The sequence below is a fragment of the Athene cunicularia genome (assembly GCF_003259725.1).
Source record: "Athene cunicularia isolate RWA chromosome 1 unlocalized genomic scaffold, athCun1 chr1_part2, whole genome shotgun sequence".
NCBI classification, from domain to species: domain Eukaryota; kingdom Metazoa; phylum Chordata; class Aves; order Strigiformes; family Strigidae; genus Athene; species Athene cunicularia.
Genome location: NW_020799092.1, coordinates 24,014,256 through 24,033,861, shown reverse-complemented (window position 1 = coordinate 24,033,861; position 19,606 = coordinate 24,014,256). Strand labels below are relative to the sequence as shown.

At 42.3% G+C, this 19,606-nt stretch overlaps 1 protein-coding gene across 3 annotated transcripts in view; it reads left to right on the top strand.

The window, feature by feature from the left end:
* Window positions 1–19,606, top strand: part of FAR2 (fatty acyl-CoA reductase 2) — a 151,304-nt gene that overhangs the window by 120,913 nt on the left and 10,785 nt on the right. For all 3 annotated transcript variants that reach the window (XM_026867158.1, XM_026867167.1, XM_026867173.1), the window contains exons 5-9: window positions 1,069–1,246; window positions 2,603–2,647; window positions 7,869–7,987; window positions 10,700–10,767; window positions 17,285–17,456. In XM_026867158.1, the coding sequence (XP_026722959.1) occupies window positions 1,069–1,246; window positions 2,603–2,647; window positions 7,869–7,987; window positions 10,700–10,767; window positions 17,285–17,456 (582 nt within the window). The remainder of the gene's footprint in view (window positions 1–1,068; window positions 1,247–2,602; window positions 2,648–7,868; window positions 7,988–10,699; window positions 10,768–17,284; window positions 17,457–19,606) is intronic.

Sequence of the window (19,606 nt, the reverse complement as noted above, 5' to 3'; positions counted from 1 at the left end):
AGATGAGGAGGGGTGAAGCAAGGATCTGTAGGAACCAGTATCCTTGCAGTGCCCCTAAGAAGAGCAACACCTGGTCAGTCTGAGCAATAAGTCCATTAACTTAATTACAAATTGGATTATAGGAGTTAATCTTGGAATCTGTGGTGTAACACCAGAGCGCTGAAAGCCTGTTGGGGATTGGCAGCGGTGTGGAAGGGCACTGGAAGTACAGCCAGTTCCTGTCCTTTAGACCCAAACGCTGTCAGGACCGGTGAAACCTTGATGATGTGCCAGGGAAGAGCCTTTGAGCTGCGGCACCACAGTAGCGAAGGACACTCTTTTAAGGGTATATATGTAACTACTGCTGATGGATTAGATACTTGAATACCTAAAAAAAAAACCCAAACAAACAAAAAAAAAAAAAACCAACAAGTTAACGGTGTCTTTTGGGGGTTTGTTTTTGGGTTTGGGTTGGGTTTTTTTCATTTTTAAGCAGCTAGCACTAACATTTTCTTAATTTCCTACATGAACCAGTGAAAAACAGTAGGAAGAAGCATCTAACATTGTAAACAGTGCTGCTGGAATAATATCTCTGTAGCATATTTTTCCAGCTTTTGAGACCTTTGTATTGCTACTCAACTCAGTAACTCAAGGTTACCAGGAATCTCCTGAAGCATACTTGGGAGTATATAGGGACTCTGATGGATAAGGCTGAGTGGTTCCTAGTGAGAGTACAAGGTTGGAAAGCTCCGTCAGTCTGTAGACCATGGCTGTATCTACGTTACAGATTGCAGTGCAGCATAAAGTACACAAGAGACTGCTTTAGGATGAGGCTGTGTAATACCTGGAGTTGAGTTGGACATCATAGCATGAAGCTCACCGAGTTATTTTTCATTTTGATGACAGAAGTAACCTCTGTCACACAGAGCTGTTCTAAATCCAAACAAGTTGCTCCTTGCTTTGTCTTAAATAGTCCTTATATCTTCCTTATCCTTTGTTTCAGGTGAGGATTCCTGTCTTACTGGTCTTTTTTGCCTCAATCTCTTCTCTCTGCACGGCAGATAATGACATTCTCCTTGTTTCCTGTAGGTGGTTGGATGAATCTATCATTCAAGACATCACACCCAAGCTGCTTGGGGAATGGCCCAACACTTACACCTACAGCAAAGCCTTGTCAGAATACGTGATTCAGCAAGAGAAAGGAAACTTGAACATTGCTATCATCAGGCCATCCATCGTGGGAGCTAGCTGGCATGAGCCTTTCCCAGTAAGCATGAATACATAGCAAATCCCTACCGAGAGCCCTTTGATACAGCTGTAGCTGCAGTACTGTCAGGAACTTGTAGCACTTGAGAAACAGGTACTCCAGTTCATAGGGAAGCATATGGAAGAGGTGGAGGACCTGTGCTGGAGTAGAACAGCCAAACTTATTCAGCGTCTTCAGGAAAGACTCTTGTCTCCAAGTGAAAAGAACGTATTTAAGCAATAATAACAAGAGCTGGGATAATAATGGTGCAAAATCCTGGACTTGCAGCTGACAGTCTTACACACAGAGGATCATGCCCAGACAGACGCACGAGGGAGTTTCTGTACTAGCTGGGGAAACACAAGAGGGTCAGTCATAGTCCTGATGCATCCTGGTTCAAGTCTTTCCATGGTCTAGTCAGCCCATTAATGAGGTCCTGATGGGCACCCTGGACCTCTCATGGTCCTTGAATGCATTTGATGATGTTTTTGCAGCTACCTAGTATCTCTGTCTTACGTTGGCAGTCACTGAATTCACTGGATTCACACTTGTATGGGCCTGTTGCAGATACATATGTCAGCCACGCAGCTGTACTTCTGGACTGAAATAATTCACTAAGCTAAATATACTGGTAGGAATAATGTACCCTAACATTGCAGCCAAATGGGAAAGTCAGCATAAAGTCACCTTTGGCTTTCCTGCAGCTTGAAGCATGCCAAAGATGGCTGAGATATAGCTAAGGCTCTGGGCCAAGCTGCCCGTCTTGGAAAGACAGAGTGAACTCTGTTAGGTGTCATAACCCGTGTCACATCACACAGTTCATCACTGCTCTTAACTCCAGCTCCCACAAGTGGCAGTTTCCCTGACCTGAAGCAGGATGGGATTCAGAAGTAAAATGGGTTTTGGTTTTTGGTTGGTTTTTTTTTTCCTTCTTTGGCTTATAAATTAGCTGGAGTAACCGAATCAGTCTCAGCGACATCTGCACGTTGTATGTCAGAGGGTAAATAACACGCGGACTGTTTTCAGCAAGTGTGACAGCACCAAGGCACTGTAGTGTTCAAAGCCAGAGTTTATTCCTGTAGCCAGGTTATTACAGGAAAGAAGCAGTTTCTAAAAACAAGATTAGATTCTGTTGTTGATGGGTAATTTGCAGACGGAATGAGGTATCAGACAATACATCCCCTATTGAAAATCAATTAGGTACTTCGTACGGGTTAGCTTCCTGGCAGCTGTTCCAGGGAGGCTGGCATCCATCTTAACTGGTGTCTTGTTGCATCTCTGTCTACACCACAGCATTACAGCCTTTTCATCATTTCAAAGCCTGTGCAAGCAACGTGTCATTGAAAGAAATAGTAATCATTCTTCTTTTTTTTGCAGGGTTGGATTGACAGCTTCAACGGGACAAGCGGAATATTGATTGCGGTATGTCTAGTTACTATTTAAGCTTCCCTTAAAAGCAGAGTTACTGAAATAGCAACTCTAAAGTTACTCTATAGCCCCACTTAGAAATTGTGTGCAAAACGGGATCATAGGATTTTTCTGAATCTGGTAGAAAGATGTCGCACACTCGCCATACATCCGTATGCCTGTAGGACCCAGAAGACTGTCTAGTTGTGCTGTGCTCAAAAAAAGGACGTGGAAAGAGTATTCGTGCTGCTGGTTCACTGAATGTGAATTGCAGTTTCTAAAAACTCTAAGAAAATAAAAAAAAAATCAAGTTTTGGACAAATTCAGCCAAATTTTCAAAGAAAAGGCAAAAGATACATCCTTGAAACTAGGATAATTAACAAACGTCAAAGCCTGATTCTTATAAGGGAATTTTCCAACCCAGATTACGGTACCATCAAGACGAGGAAGCATTATTTATCCTTTCATTTATCTTCGCGTGTATTACTCCTAAATCCACTGCTGGAGTTTGTGGCCACTTCACAATAACAAAAAATGGGTCTCACGCCGTTGCTTTATACAGGATTTCTCTTAAGTGCAGAGCACACCTAAATAATGTGTATGACCGTCAACGCAGACTCCGCCAGTCACGTGGATAATTCACTATACTCCCGTTTTACACCAGTGTTAATAACTACTGTGAGGAACAAACCCACAAGATAAATCATTAATAACTTGATCAAATATTCCCTGTAACATAAAAACAACCATTACAATTTACCATATGAAAACGGAAAAGTTGCATACCTTTTCTCCTGGCTTTTTTGCTTTTTTTTTTTTTTTTTTTTTTTTCTCTTTGTCAATGCACAATGCTGTATAGCTATGGGCAGATATTTTTGTTCATGTATGATTTATCCAACTTGATTACTTTGTAAGAACTATATTGTAATCAGCGTGGTGCGGCGTATAAAAGGATTAGTAGTTTACAATCATAGGAGAGCAGAGAAAAATCCAAATACCGTTTTGTTTCAAAAGCTCGTCTATACCTGAAGTAGAGCATAAATAGGAACTGTTACAGTCACTTCTGGAATCCACAGGGTTGGTGAAATTAGTGGGTGTATCCCAGCTAATGCTGTTATCTGAAACCCTGGTTACACTTTTAAGAATATTTTCAGAGTAATTCAAAAGCCCCTAAATGCGTCATTTGTGTTCATGAAGTGTCGTTAGCTCTCAAATAATTATCTGCCTTTTACTCATTGCTGACTGCTCATCAAGCTTGTACCACCTCTCTGCTCTAGTCCCAGCATCTTGTGGTGTTTTCTGTATTCTTTTATGACATCTTGTCATCACCACGGTAAAGAAAGTTCCCTAATTTTGCACATCCACTTCTTACATTTTCATGTGACAGGTTCTAACTTTTGTGATGTTATCTGTGAGGTTTTTTGTTTTTTTTTTTTTTTTTTTTCTTTTCATCTGCCAACAGGTATAAAACACCTAATGATTAAGTATTTGGAAACTTTGCCCATGCATCAGTCTCTTTTTTTTTTTTTTATAGTATCTGCTTTAGAAACTTACACTAGAGCTTGCATATATTTTATATGCTTATCCTTTGCCACTCATACTGATATTTTCTGTTCTAATAACTAATATTTTCTGTTCTTCAAGAAATTTCTAGCCTTACTGATTGCAACCACAAACCTAATGGTGGTTTCACTCAGGCTAGGTTTCACACACAGATGCCAGCCTGTATCTTTATCTCCAAATTAACTCTATGGAAAGTCAAGATTTTGAGATTCTAGGGTCATTGTAGTAAATAACTTCCCCTTTTATAGAAAAGCTTTGACTTGTACTGAAATACTTTTGAAATAGAAATGATATTTTTTTGGTTCAGGATTGAAGCTGTGAGGTTTTTCAGCATAGGATTAAAGAGACAATGAAATTCTTGTCGTCTGCACGGAGCTGTGGTGCTGTAATATGATGATTTTATACATAACTATATTGAGGCTTAACCGAGAAAAAGACAATGAGCAATGACAAGAGGTGCAGGGTGTAGAGACCGGATTGTTGGCTCTTTGGCTGCACGGGCAGCGGTGCTGGCTCAGGAGCAGAGACTCCGTGATGTGGAGAAGCGAGGGGAGACTTGCCAGTGCTGACAGACAGTATTTGTCTTGTGCCATCTCCAGTGGCTGCTGAACTTAGCTGGACTGGTACTAGTTTTCTGGAATTGATAGGTATTTATTATTAGGGAGCCCAAGAGAGTTTTGGTCTTCTGAGGGGGGGAAAAAAAAAATACATGGTTTGAATTAATGTGCTTGGATATGGTCGATTAGTAAATCCTGTCTGAAAATTAACCCTTGACCGCGTGAGCTACACGTTAGTTTGATTATCTGGAAGTTGTGTGATTACAACCAGCTGTCTCAGCCAACTGTATTTCAAAGTGTGTTTATTAGTCAAGTAGCTTTATTAGCCTTAATTGAGGATGGAAAAAGCAAAAGGGAAGTGTTTGGGTGTTTGTGTATTTTTTTTAAAGTCCTCCCTATACTAAAATATTCATTTACCATTTCTAACCCAAGCTCATCCTATATGGACGGCCCCCAGATTCAGATTTGATTCAGATGATCTTTGGGATCATCTGGGCAGAAGCTGAACCCCAAAACTTGCAGAGTTGTTGTTTGGCTTTTTTTTTTTCCCCCCTCAGTCACCACTACAATATTTGAGTCTGATGATTTCATTCCACTAATAGATATATTAAATATTCATGAAATATGGGAGTTCAAGTTGTTCTTGATAGTCTAATTGTTTCTTTTGCCAACAGTTGCTCCAGCTGCTGTGGGGAGAAGCTTTGTTGATTGAAAACCAAAATGAAATTACTTACATTTCCGCTGGACTGTAATTGAAGCATTTTGTCTCGCTGTCCTGTATTACGTGTAAAGACCTTCTTCCCTGCAAGGCAGTGAAGCTGTAGGGCAGAACCGTGGTTTAATTCATGTTCTGGACAGTGACTGGCCCCAAAGCACTTCAACTGGGAGGCTGTCCAGAAAAATCAGACTCAGACTGGGAAATTATTTTGGAGGCTTCAGCTACAGTAGCTTCTATTTTACTAAAGAGAAAAAAGTCAGCAACTATAAATAGAAATCAAGCCATACCTGACAAAGAAGTACCAAATAATTTCTAATGTAAAAAGTAACTTAAAACACCTAAACCTGAAGTCTTTATTAAATATACAATATATGAAATCTCTAATTCATTCATGGGTATATGACCATCACGTGCTGCTCTGAATACCGGCATGTTTGCAGCACATCCATCGAACGTCATAGTTTTGGAAACGTCAAAAAGGTCCTTTAGAGTACCTGTGAAAATGTGGTAGCTGGTCACAGAGCGGTTTCTAGTGGGCATGTGTTCACAGCAGTGGAAAATTCATGGCTGAGCTGGATTTGCTGCTTTGGTTCTTTTTGCTTTTTTTTTCCCCCCTTGGAAAATCAGTAGTGGGAACAACAGCAAAAAAAAAAAAAAAAACCAACATAGTGGTGTTGCAAGTTGAGGTTTTCATGTCTAAGCATCACTGTGGTTCAGCTTAGGGCAGCAGAGGTTAGCTGCGTGCCATGGCTTTGAGGAGGATGGAGTCGTGTGGTGAAGCTTACACCGTTGCCTGTGTTTGACCCTGTGATCTCTCTGCCAGCTGCACCAAGGATGAGATGTAACTGCTCGGGAGCTAAGGCTTATGAAAATTAATTCAGCCGTAAGTGGTATTTCCCCTTACTTGCAAGCTGTGAAATGTAACAAACCCATCTGATTATAGAAGGGGACAGGACAAAAAAACCCCAGATAAACACCTCCCAAACAGGGGATGCAGTATCCCTTAAAATCCAGCAACGAGCAGCAGACAATGGCATGTGCTTTACAAGTTTATATCAAGTCTTAAATGCTTTTGGCATCACATCTTCCTTCTCCTCAGACTGCAAGCAAGGGGTTTTGCACGACTAGGCACTTCTTGTTTAGTTGCTGTAGTAAAACTTCATCTTTTGCAGCTGGAGAGCTATTTCATTGTGAAATGGGACTCTCAAGTTGGAAGAAAAGAAGAAGAAAAAAAAAAATTCCTTTGCCTGAACTTCTAAATATTCATGGATCTGTAGAGCATATTCCTTTTCCCCTTCACTCAGCCCTTCCCTCTGTTTTTTCATGGATCTAAATTACAAGAGCTTTCTTCCTTCCTTGTTTCACTAGCGCTTTTACATCCTCCCAGCTTTTTCACTGGCTCCTCAGTTTCTGCATCAAACCCAAATTCATTGCATTTTATTTCCCGCGTGCTCCATAACTTGATTGCGACCTTGACTCTGACATTGGGGGTTTCTTTTTTTATTTGCTCTGTTTAGCCCTCATACCTGACACGCTAGGTGAAGTTCTTTTACCCCCTTTCACCTCCACGTTTCTGTATTGCTGAATTGTCCTCTCTGATTCAGTCTGCCATGTTATTGCTGTCTGTTGCCATGTCTCTCCTGTGGAACCTCCAATCAACCAAAGGTCATCAGGAAAACCAATTTTATATATATATATACATATATATATATATATATATATATTCAGGTTGAATGTATATACTTTGGGGAGCCCGATCCCCTAGAAAATGCACTTCCAACCAAAGCAAAATGAAAATCTGTTCTTGCCCACCTCTTCTCGTTGGTCGTCAGTACTTTGTATTTTCACTCATTCATTCCCTGAGTTTTGTTGGGTGGTGAGCTCTTCAGAGCAGGGGCAATGTCTTGACTGTATCTTGACTGTAACGGACACACCTTTGGAAAAAGGGAGGGCCTGAATACATCCAAAGGAAAGGGAGGAGGCTTTTCAGAAAGCCTATTGGTGCCATTTCCAAAATGACAACTGTCTGTGAGGGACACTCGGACCTCTGTCTGCCCGTGTCATTTAAGAAAATGTAACTTCAGGTATTACTGGGCATTTTACCTCAGTAAATTTAAATCTGTTTCTTTCTCAAGGTATTTCTTTTATATTGAGTTAAATAAGAGTCACAGATTTTCTCCTTATACACAGCACAGACATCATCATGTTTTAGACTTCCTCTGAAAATGCAGAACAACGGGGTCCATGTAAGATCCATCTTTGTTTTCACAGAAACCAAATACTCTTCTGCAGCAGGTGCCAGGCTTGGAAAGTGCTAATGTGACGGTCTGTCCTCAATCCAAGCTGATGAAATCTTACCGTGGCCTGGCATCAGTGACGGTTTCCCTTTCTCCCACAGGCGGGCAAAGGGATTCTGCGGACTGTCATCGCCAACAACGAAGCAGTGGCAGATATGATTCCAGTAGACATCACCGTCAACCTCACCCTCGCCGCTGGGTGGTACACCGCTGTGCACAGGTGGGGAGGCTCGGGCTCTTTCTGCCAGGCTTGGGCATTGACTGCCCGCACTAGGACTTTGGAGGGAACCAGAACCTAATTGAAAAATCTGTGCAAGAGCCTGGTCGAGTCATTTTCACATTTTCTCCCCTCGGTTGACAAGGACTAAGAGCAGAGCAGAAGAAATAAAGGCAGGCTTTAGAGTTAGGCAATCTCCAAAGCTACACGTGAGACCTGTTTCCCAGTACAGCGTAGGCTCAGCTGACAAGTCTGTCTCTCAGAAATCACTTTTCTGAAGGCCAGAGGCCTTACTGCAGCTTCACAGCGGCCGTTTTTTGGGTCTCCTTTCTCAGGCAGCTGCACTGAGTGGCTTTTCAAGTGGCTTTTAGAGTTTTCTCAGTGAAAATGTTCTGCGTGTTTTCCTTGGAAAACCCCACACAGTATAATTATATTATAGGCTCATATAGAGACAATCTAAAAAAAAAAAATCCCATTCTTTGGATTGTTGAGAAGTGTATGTATAAGTGACATTGAGGATTTAAGATCTTTTCCTGTGAACCTCTGGCTCTGACCTTTAATCGTGAAGTGGGAAGTGCTGCAAAGTAAACCACATTAATTATTCTGGAGGTTTATGCAGAAATCAGTACCAGGCAAATAAAAGGCAGAAATAATTTAACTCTGAAAGACAAAGTAAACCCTCTGAGCTGAGGGTGGAAAAAAGCTGCATCCAGTAACCGAAATACAGGGATCCTAAAATGATCTTAAGAGGAAGCTCACCAGCTTTTCAGATTTATTTTTCTCACGGTTTTATCCCTTTCCATCAGCAACAGGCAAAGCAGAATGATCTGGGAAAAATAAATACAGCTTCCCCTTACACACCCACCCACTGAGAGCCTCCAGATGAAAAGGGCTACACCCTGTGCATAGAGCTGGAAAAGGAGATGAACACATGCTGATGATCAGCACACAGGTAGTTTTCCTGGCTCTGGCCATGAAAGGAGAAGTGCCATTTTTTCTGACTTTTCATTGGAGAAAGATACATGGTTTTAATCTGGTTCCCACACAAATAATTATTAGGCTAAAGGAGCAATTGTGGAACTCGATTTAAAGCTTTGTCTAGCTGGGCACGACCCCAGGGTTAGCAATCTGGATACAAAAATTAAGAGTCTGAGCCTTCTGTAAATTTGATTTCTCTGAGAGAGTTTCAGGTTTAGTTGCTGTCTTGAGAAATAGCATGTATGGCTTATTTTTTTTTTTTCAAATCATCTAATTAGAAAGTCAGTATCCTTCAGGGCAGGTGACATTACCAAGGGAAATTAGATTCTAAAACTTAGCAGAGAATTGCAATCTTCACTACATAGTTCAGAAGTTCTACAAAGCTCCACACTCTAGCAAGGTCTCTGACTCAGCTGGAGAGTGGAGAATAAAAAAAAAAAAAATCACCAAGGAGAGACACTTCACTGGAAGCCGGGAGAATGGAGAAATCCTCTTCATTGGTGTTTAATGGGCCTGACCCAGTGGTGTAAGTGGAAGTCTGTGTTTTCTCTTGAGTGCACTTTCCATCAGGCTGTGTGTGTAGCTGAGCACTAGGTGAGTTTTCTATATGGGCACATATTACAGATCTAGTCCTTAGTGAGTTGCTGCATTGATTTCCATAATGCAGTTTCCCACATTAAGCACCACTGAGCTTTTTTATGTTTAACACTATCAGACTTCTACGGGAGATCACGGATTCAGAGCTTGACACACGTCTATCAGTCCTAACCATCCCTAGAAGTCTGCTGGGGATTAATAAAAGTTATAATACACAGTCAAATATCATGATTCAAAGCATTATTTTTAAAAAGCATCTTTGAAACTGCGCATTGTCCAACTGCAGTTTTCAAGTATTGCTGTTCAAGATTTCCTATTCCGGGTTTAGAGGTTGTATCTCCTGGTGCCTTCGGGTATGGGAGTTTTGAAAGTAAAGGTTCCTCACGGGCAGCCTTCTCGGAAGAAAGGCTCTGAGCACCACAAGCACCCGAGGAGCACTGAGGTGCTGTACCCACCAGCCCAGCTCCTATCCCCCGTTTCAAGGCCAGATCTCACCTCTTTTAGCATTTTGGCATGGCTAATGCAGAGTAAGAAAAATGCAGTTATTGATGGCATCACTTGCACCCTTGGCACGGCAGGCTTAGATCAAAAAAAACCCCAAAAACTGTTGGACTTACTTTTGCCTTGTATCAAAGGAATAAATTAAACCAGTATGATCTATGTTTAGTTCCACGCCCAGATACCAACTAAATGGTATTAAAATGAGAAGAATTTTTTCGAACTGGATTGATTTGTAATCACCGCCCTAACAAATGGAGTTTAAAAGTAGCACAAACCCATATCCATGATTGAAAAATACATAGTGTGTCCCTGAGGTTGGTTTGGGCCAGTTATTTATAGTATACTAAGAGAAACTTGACAGTATGGATGCTTTCCTTATTGTTTTGATAATTTTTGATAAGCAACACATGGATGATTTTTCTTGAACCCCATTAACTTCATACGCTCTCCAGAATCTGACTGGATATTATTAAAAAATCATGGTTTATACTGTATTTTCAGGTTTGTGAAAAATGACCTCTTCTGCATTTTTTTAATGAGCTGATATTGTTTCTTGGGCTGTTAGTTGTCATGCTCCATTAATAAAGCTTTGGGTGCTTTTCTTCACACCTTAAAATAATACTTCTTTCTCTTTTCCAGACCAAAAAACATACTGGTGTACAACTGCACAACAGGTGGAATCAACCCTTTCTTCTGGGGAGAAATGAGTAAGGTCTAATTTAAACATGTCAAACATCAATTATATTCCTCAGCCAGGCTTTGAAAAGTTGGTTTCCTATATTTAGGTGGCATTCAGCATCTGCCATTCAAACTGCACGTGGGAGGCCCGATTGCAGTCGGTGAGGGTCCTGTGAGCAAAAGCTCCTGGTGCAGGGCATTCAGCTCGGGAAAGCATCTATTCAGTTTGCACTGCGGGCATAATCGCTTAACAACGCAGCAAAGTACGTGCTTTGCTGCACCGAGGTGTTAAAGTGGTGGAAAAAGGAACAGAGAACCAGCTCTTTATTTCTGTGAGGAGATGCTCTGCGTAGCTGTGACAGGAGATCTTCCTTTCCTGACCGGGACCCTTTTCTGGGTGTGGGGGGTTTTTGTGCTTTGAAATCACTTGGAGAACGTTGGTAGTGAGTGAAAAGAGAGTAGAGTATCCTTTCTTCCTCTTTCTGTGAAGAAAATTCTAACCAGAAATAATTAGTGTGGACTTGAGAAGGCAAACCTTGCAACGGCAGGTGCACTTCAAGAGGAGTTTGCCTTTTGCCCATGAATTTTGTCAGTGGAATAATTAAAATTATTTTCATGGCTGACTTTTTTTTGGAAGTAGATGCACTTCTGAAGCAGTGGTGAAAGAAAGGGGGGGGCAAATCCTGACACCCTTACAGTGGAAAACTCATGCTGAAGCGAAGCAGCAGAACTACTGCGTACAGTCAGTGCATTCATGGACAGATGGACGGGGCCTGATTCGCTTTCTGTTGTGCATTAATTCATATCTTTACGCTTTAGCTACAGGAGGCTGGCAAATTGATACTGTGGTGTTTCACCTCTCAGCCTTTGCTTTGCATTTGTCTTTGCATCATCTAATTGGCAAACTGTAAGACCGACTGTAATTGCATTTTCTGAGCAAGGCTTGTCTAAAAATCCTAATGTCCTACATGAGATTTGATCGAGTGATCAGGGAAGAAGTTTCAGCAATTGGCTGAGTGGTGAGAACATCACACTGAGTTCCTGGCAGTTTTTTTATGAGAGATTTAACATTGTGGTTGCAACTACCTGAAAGGACACTCTAGAGATGTTGGTGCTGGGCTCTGCTCCCAGGGGATCAGGGACAGGACAAGAGGAAACGGCTGGAAACTGCCACAGGGGAGGGTCAGACTGGACATTAGGGAAAAATGTTTCCCAGCAAGAGTGGTCAGAGAGTGGAACAGGCTGCCCAGGGAGGGGGCAGTCCCCATCCCTGGGGGTGTTTAAGGGCCGTTTGGATGAGCTGTGGGGGGATGTGGGGTAGGGGAGAACTTTGTAAAGTCGGGCTGAGGGTTGGACTTGATGATCCCGAGGGGCTTTTCCAACCTGAATGATTCTGTGAAATTTCTGTGATTCTGTGGTTTGTCACAGTCGTGAGAAGAGGTGAGGCTTCATAGATGATGGAAAATGTAGACAGTCCTCATAATGTGTAAAGACAGATCTTCCGTGGCTTTTTCACGGGAGTAAACGTAAAGCTCTTCGCAGGCTGCTACTTCAGTCAGCAGCCACCACAGCACTACTACCTGAGGTTCGCTTTTCTTAACCCATTTTCAGGGCAATTTTACTGATGAAAACAGCAATGTATTAATGCATTGTAACTGATCTTACTCTGTTACTTTGCTCATGACTGTGGATTTAGCCATGAAATCATGTGAGAGCAGCAGCAGCTTGCATAAACAGCTCATGATGGGACTGAGGGCAAAATTCTCTCCCTGGGTGACACTGTGGAGCTCTTTCAACCCCATGCATCCATCCACAGTTTTCCAGAGATCAGCAGGCTGCAGAGGGGTATTAGGTATAAATTCATAAACAGGAATTAGGATGGAGTATTGAAGAGCAAAATTTTGCCCTTAGAGATGTTGCACGGTTTAAGAAATTAGTTTGGGAAAGGCTTATTGCGTTAGGATGTTGTCTCTGCAACCATCTAGTTTGAATTCTCAATTCAGTCTCCTACCAATTTCTTTATACACACAATTCTAAAATCTTCTTTATGACAGATTTTTCTCACCCCACTCAACGTTGTTTTCTCTGTCTACTCACTATTATTTGGCTTCTAGGCAGGCAGTCTCATGGCAGGCACTTCCAACAGGCCTTCCAGGGCAGTGATCTCTCTTAAGTAAGAGCTGAGTAGTCCTGCCCTGCTCCGAAGGACCAAACTGCACCCCTGAGGTGCACCCGCCCTCCTGCACAGTGGGGCAGCATCTGCTACTGAGCTGTCACCTTCTCTTTGCAAAAGCCTGTTTGCAACTGTGTTTAGCTCTGCCAAACTTTTCAAGTTGAAACGGTTGAGGCCAGGTCTTCCCCTCCAGTGGTTTTTCAGCTTTTTCAGAATTTTCCTTTTTCCCCAGCATAAAAGAAGCTGTTTGAGAGAAACATAGAGGAGACACAGGATTAGGAGAGGGAAGGAGAGGCTGTTCAAGGAGTCTGAGGTGCCCAGACTAGCACTGTGTGCGTAGCTGGTCATCAAGGTGGAAGGTTGTGAGTGAGACTGGAAGCTGCTGGGAAACAAGGGTGGGAAATGGGAGTCATCTGCCGTGGGACTGAGCGTTTTAGTGCAAATCAAACGTGGGGTTTGCAGAGGGGAGGACGTGGGCTACCTGGTTAGGGAGGCTTATACCAGGACCAGCTGTAGGAATGCCAGGTGAACACAACAGAGTAGGGATTTTTCAGGGAGAGAGGAGGAAAGGAAAAAGATCAAATAGAGAAACTGAGGCTGAAGCAGGCTGAGGATGCCCTGGGTAGGGAACAGAAGTGACTGAGATGGGGACATTTTGAGTACAGAGGTGCTGAGCTTGGAGGGAGGGAGGAGGAAGAGACATAGAGAAGAATTATTTGAAAAATACATAAGTCTACTTAAGAGCTCATGCTTAAGCATCCATTGCAAACCAGTTTATTCTACAGATCTCCAGATACAAACCTCTAGTATTAAAATGAACTTTTAAGTGATTTATTTCATCTCCAAGTAAGACTAGCCTTGGGATTTTTTTCTTACTTTATTCCATTAGTGCTGTTACTTTCGCCACTATTACAAAAATGTCGTCAGAAAACTGAGTATTAATCTGAAGGAGCCTATTTTTCTGTGCTGCAGTTTAAGCCTTGCTAGTCTGACGTTGTGAAGTACGTTTTGCAATTCCTGCTCAAAACTAAACCTTAAAGCAGGGTTTAAAATAGTGTTCAGTGTGGGAAAACTTAAATTCAGCTTGACAGTCTACCTAGGCAAGACTGGGGTCTGATTCTCCCCTTACTAAATCTGCCTTTGAGTTGTAGAATTTGTTGCTGCGGTTTCGTGCTGTGGTCAGAGGGGAAAGAGCATCCACCTGCTAAGTTGTTTCAGTAGCTCCTAGAGGTGATATGTCTGTAGTTTGGGGTTTTCTGCCTGTCTGACCCATCTGTCTGATTCTTTCTCCCTCTCTCCAAAACAAATTCTTCCAGCATACGAGACTTGCTACACTTGTGAAGTTGAACACTCTCCAGAAATTAGGAGACAGAGCAATTGAGCTGCCAGTGCAAGGCAGCAGAAGGGAGGTTCCTAAAGAAAACACCCATAGCATTAACAGTTCCAAGTTATGTAACGCTGGTGTTTTCCCAACTTCTTTCCAGGAAGTCTTTCAAGTTGGTCTCACTGCCTTTTTACATGCATTTTTAGAACCAAACCATTTTCATTCCTGTCTTTCAGAATTTTTCTTGAGTTTTCAGCAGATATCTCATCTGCTCTTGACATATGTGCTTCTCACATTGAGTAATACCACAGCATAATACTGCATCTTCTTCACTGCAGCTGCATTTTCAGTAACCAAGATGGTAAGGGTGTTGCTGATTTGTGTGAATTTGGTGTATGGCCAATGAGCTGCAATGACAAGAGCTGCATTTTCCACTTACCCGTTAGTTTTTCCTTGCTGTCCTGGCCAAAGATGCCAAAAATGCAAAGAGAAAAGGAAGGCAGTAATGTCTTTAACACGTTTCCAAAGGGAAACCTTCTCAACCAGTTTACAGCTGAATACTAACATCTGCTGTATATTAACATTAGGATTTGAATAAACAGAGCTATAAATGTATGCTGCAGCCAATATCAAATCACAGTTCCAAAATATCAGCGGTTCCCAGTTAAACTGATAGGTTTCCGTTAGGAAATGAAGTGACCAAATGAAATTAAGTGAACTTTAATATTGCTAAGCAGATGAGAATTTGTAAATAAACTGGGATTTAAAGTGCCTCTTGGAGAAAAGCTTCCTTAAGGGGAGAAGCAGGGGTTGCTTTCCTGATCCATGAACTACGTGAATGGGTACAGATATACAGCCCCCTCCAAACTGGGAGCAGTTCACTGTATGTTTAAGCCAGCTGTGACTCTGCTGAAGTAGAATTGTAGTAAATGGCCGTGCTGCTAACACAGAGGAAAGAAACTCCTCACGCACTGCTCAGACACGGATGCTGCCAGGACAGCAGCTTCCTTCCCAACTGCTTACCACCACTCCCCTGCCAGGAGTAAACCCCTTTCCAAATCCCCAGTTAAACCACTCCAGCAAGCACACTCCCTGTCAGGCCCAACTACCTGGGAAAGTTTAAATAGGAGTTTTTTGCTAATCCTTGCCATTTTATATCTATTATATAGAACTGTTAGAACGAGTCCAGAGGAGGGCTGCCAAGATGATCAGAGTGCTGGAACACCTCTCCTATGAGCACAGGCTGAGAGAGTTGGGCTTGTTCAGCCTGGAAAACAGAAGGCTCCGGGGAGATCTCATAGTGGCCTTCCAGAACCTGAAGGGAGCCTACGAGAAGGCTGGGGAGGGACTTTTTACAAGGGACTGTAATGATAGGACGAGGGGTAATGGGTGGAAGCGGAGGGAGGGGAGGTTTAGACTAAATATATGGAAGAAGTTTTTCACTGTGAGGGTGGTGAGGCACTGGAACAGGCTGCCCAAGGAGGTTGTGGATGCTCCATCCCTGGAAGTGTTCAGAGCCAGGTTGGATGGAGCCTTGAGCAACCTGATCTAGTGGGAGGTGTCCCTGCATTGCAGGGGGCTTGCAACTAGACAATCTTTGAGGTCCCTTCCAACCCAAACCATTCCGTGATTTTTGAGAGAATGTGCTGCAAAGGGTAAGATTTCCATACCACAGCCCACAAGACGACCACAAGATAACCACATCATTGCAGCGTGGCTACATGAAAGATAAAGGATGGCAGTCAGTTCTGGCGATTCAGATGTAAGATGAGTTTCAGGAGAACTGATCTTCAGTGTATGAGACGCACAAATTTACAGTGAGCTTGCACTAAAACTAAATTGTACTGTTTTAAAAGTCTTTGTTATCTAAATGTAGGAGCTAAGTGGCTAACAAGTCTCCTCTAGTTGCTGTTACTTAAAATGAGTACAGCAAATGTCACCACTTGAAGTGCAGGAATGAGCTGACCACAGATACATGAGAGTCCTGTCTGAATATTGTGATTGGTATCTGATTATCTGAGGATGATCTGGATGTTTCTTGCGACTTGCAAATTCTCATCTGATTGTCTATTTGTAACATAAGCTTAGAGAGTAAACTATAATATGAGCACAGATTGATGTTGTAACTCTCAAATTAATTTTTTTTTAAAGTAAAAAAAAAAAAGCCCACATATTCTTTTTTGTTGAGCTCACTGGTACTCGGGAATAGGAGCACCATCTGTTTATCAGTCCCTGGGATGATAGTCTTATATTCAACTACTGCAGTTCTATTAAGCCTCTGCAATATGTAAATGCCCCAGATATGAATGTCTAGATGGCACTTCTGTGGCACTGTGCCATTGCAAGAGCTCAGAATCAGACCCAACATACTTTGTGCCTTGACAGACAAAAGGAATGAAAGATTACCACCCTCTCATTAGTTTTTCCAGTTAAGAATGCAAGACAGTTTGCTGCTGTAGTGCATTCAGAGCTCCTCTGAAAACAGGCTGAGGTAGTCTTGTGGCTCACGTGTGGTTTGAAAGGACATAATGAAGTCTCTCTAGAAGCAGCACCCAGTGTGTGTAAGCAACCTGTCCCTGACTCAGACTAATTCTGACATCAGTCCTTCTGAAAATTTGATTAGAAATGTCATTTTTGTTTTATGTTAGCAGATCAAAGTTTGCTTTGAGTGATCTGAAGGTATGTTAACACTTACCAATTTCTTTTACGCCTACTGCAGGTGAAAGCAGAACTGCAGTTCCTTGGTTTGAAGCGTTTCAGGCTACAACTGCCTGCTTTTCCTCCGTTACTTTTTGGTGTTTTGATAAGGAAGTTTTTGTCTGACGCTATTAAGTCCACAGTCACATTGTGTTTCAGATAGGAAATAGATGGAATCATCAGTTTTAATGCCAGAAGGGACCATGAGATGATCTTGTCCAACCCGCAGAACTGTAGGTTAAACATGTTAAGCGCTGTAACCTGGGTTTTATTGTAGCAGGTTGGTATGGTTGTGCCCAACTCAACTGAAATGAAGTGCCTGTTTTTAAGTTAAATGCCTGTTCCCTTACAGGGCAATATGCCATCTCCACGTTCAAAAGGAACCCGCTGGAGAAGGCCTTCCGAACTCCCGGCGCTCAAATAACGTCCAGCTACTTGATAAACCAGTACTGGGTATATCTCACTGACAAGGCATGGGCCATCCTCTACGACCTGTACATGAGGCTCACGGGGAGAAAGCCCAGGTAAGAAACCACAGGACTTCAGCCCCCTGCATGCCTGCCACTGTCACGGAGAGCAGATGTCTAATGTGTTCTGAGAACTGGCTGCCTCAGCCGGGAGTCCACGGTCGTCTTCCCATCTCCTTGTCTTGAGATTGCTCAAAAAGAAAAGGAACTGCATGGCCATAGCTGAGTGTAGCCTAGGGTTCTCACCCTTTCCAGCACCTGGGGGACAACACATTTTATAAACTCAGTTTTACACACTTCAGAGGTTCTTAAGACAGAAGAAGAGGACCTGCAGTTACACCATCCTCTGTAGAGCAAGATTTCCACCATTGCAACTTTCTATGTGATTGCCTCTATCTGTCATAAGGACTTGAGACTGGCAAGGTTTAGAACATTCCAGCTAATATTTTTTTTTCCCATAAATCAGATGAATAATTAGCAGTTGCGCTGGCTCAGCACCCTGAAATCTAGGAAGCAGTTGTTTCTGAGTATGAATAAATTCTGAATGGTATTTACGGGGACAGTTTACCATTACATTTGGCATTTGAGCCTTAGCAGTGTCATGGCTAGGAGGAACACATGACATGCATGTCCCACGTGGAAGGAATCCTGGTGTATGTAACATAACTCTGCCAGTGTCCTCCTTAACTCCCTGCCACCGCAGAGGAGAATTTATTGTGCTACACAAGAAGAGTGTGCCAGCGCTGTGTTGATGTCAGCTGTGCTCCTCTGCTAGCTAGAAAGCTGGCTTCAGCTGTTTGCAGAGAAATCCCTGGATGATGTATTGCTCTGATTTCTCTCTGACATTCTGCTACAGAGGGAAATTGGTCCATAAAAAGACTTCCAGGGTAAGAATTACCCTAGAAATGGAGGTAAACTGAGTATGAGCAAAAATAGGCTGGAATCTCCAAACCGTCAAAAGAGGCAGCACTAAGATCTTGGCACTGCCATTACAATTGACATTTCTCTTCATAAAGTTGAGTGACAGAAGCAGCCAATGAACTTTGGCCGCAATACTACATTTAAATTTCAAATAGAGCTCAGCATGAACTCATGCTGAGAAAGACATCTTCTTCTGAACTTGAAGATCTGCAGCCTAAGCAGACGTGGCTCAGCAATGACTGTGTGAGTTCACCAAGTCTTTTTTTTTTTTTTTTAATATCATTCCCATTTTCTTTTTACGTCCTACTTAAGCTCATCCAAGTATTGCTGCAATGTGGTAGAGAACACAGTAGCAGTTTGTTCTTTCATTTTTTTCATAGCTACCTAAATATCAGCTCTTTATGGTCTAAGGGCAGTAAACCACATTGAATTTAAAAAAAAAAATAAAAAAAATTGAATGTGTCACTGAACCTGCTTTATTGTTTCCCTTTATTTTTTCCCTCTGCTTCAAACAGAGCACCTAGGCTTAACTTTTTTCCACTTGTCACTCCCATCTGTTGAGGTACAAGCCATCTTCATGGCAGTTTCTTGAACTCTCCCCATGACCCTATGTCAGATTTGCAAGCAGAAAGGAGAAAGTTCTTTGCCAGGACCAAGACTCAGGCTTCAGTTCTCTACTGCCTCCATACTCAACTCATTATAAGGTGATGGGTTATCGTATGAAATAGTTTAACTGGGAGCTGGTTGACCTAAGACCTTCACTAATTTGAATTGCAGAGTAGTTCAGAGGTTGTAGTTCCTCCTGTAGTTATCACATGCAGTACCCCATCTACCAAAGGGCAGGTACAAGAGTAATTTCCTTCTGCTTTAGACTTTTATATACTGCCTCTACTGAGAAGTTTACTTTAAGTGTCAGCTCATTTCACATAAATTGCCAGATGTCTAGCAAAACTGCCCTAAATGGCTTAGTGTTATTGCTGCACATCCATCTACCCATGACTTAGAAAATAATGTGGTTTATATCACGAGTAGTCTCCTGGGGCAACCTGCCGCACCTGGGAATCTGCTCATGCAAGGCTCAGAATGAAAGCAAATAAAGAAATCATTGCTGTAAACAGTTTTCTAGAAGACAAGATGCATTTCTGAAATGTAACTGGTAAGTCTATCAGTGACAGCTAATGCTTGCTTTGTTCCTCTCAGTTCCTCCACAGTGGAGAAAGAGTTTTTCTATAAGAAATCTTTGCCAAAGCCTCTCAAAGGCTGAAGAAAAGCATGTATCTTCTCAG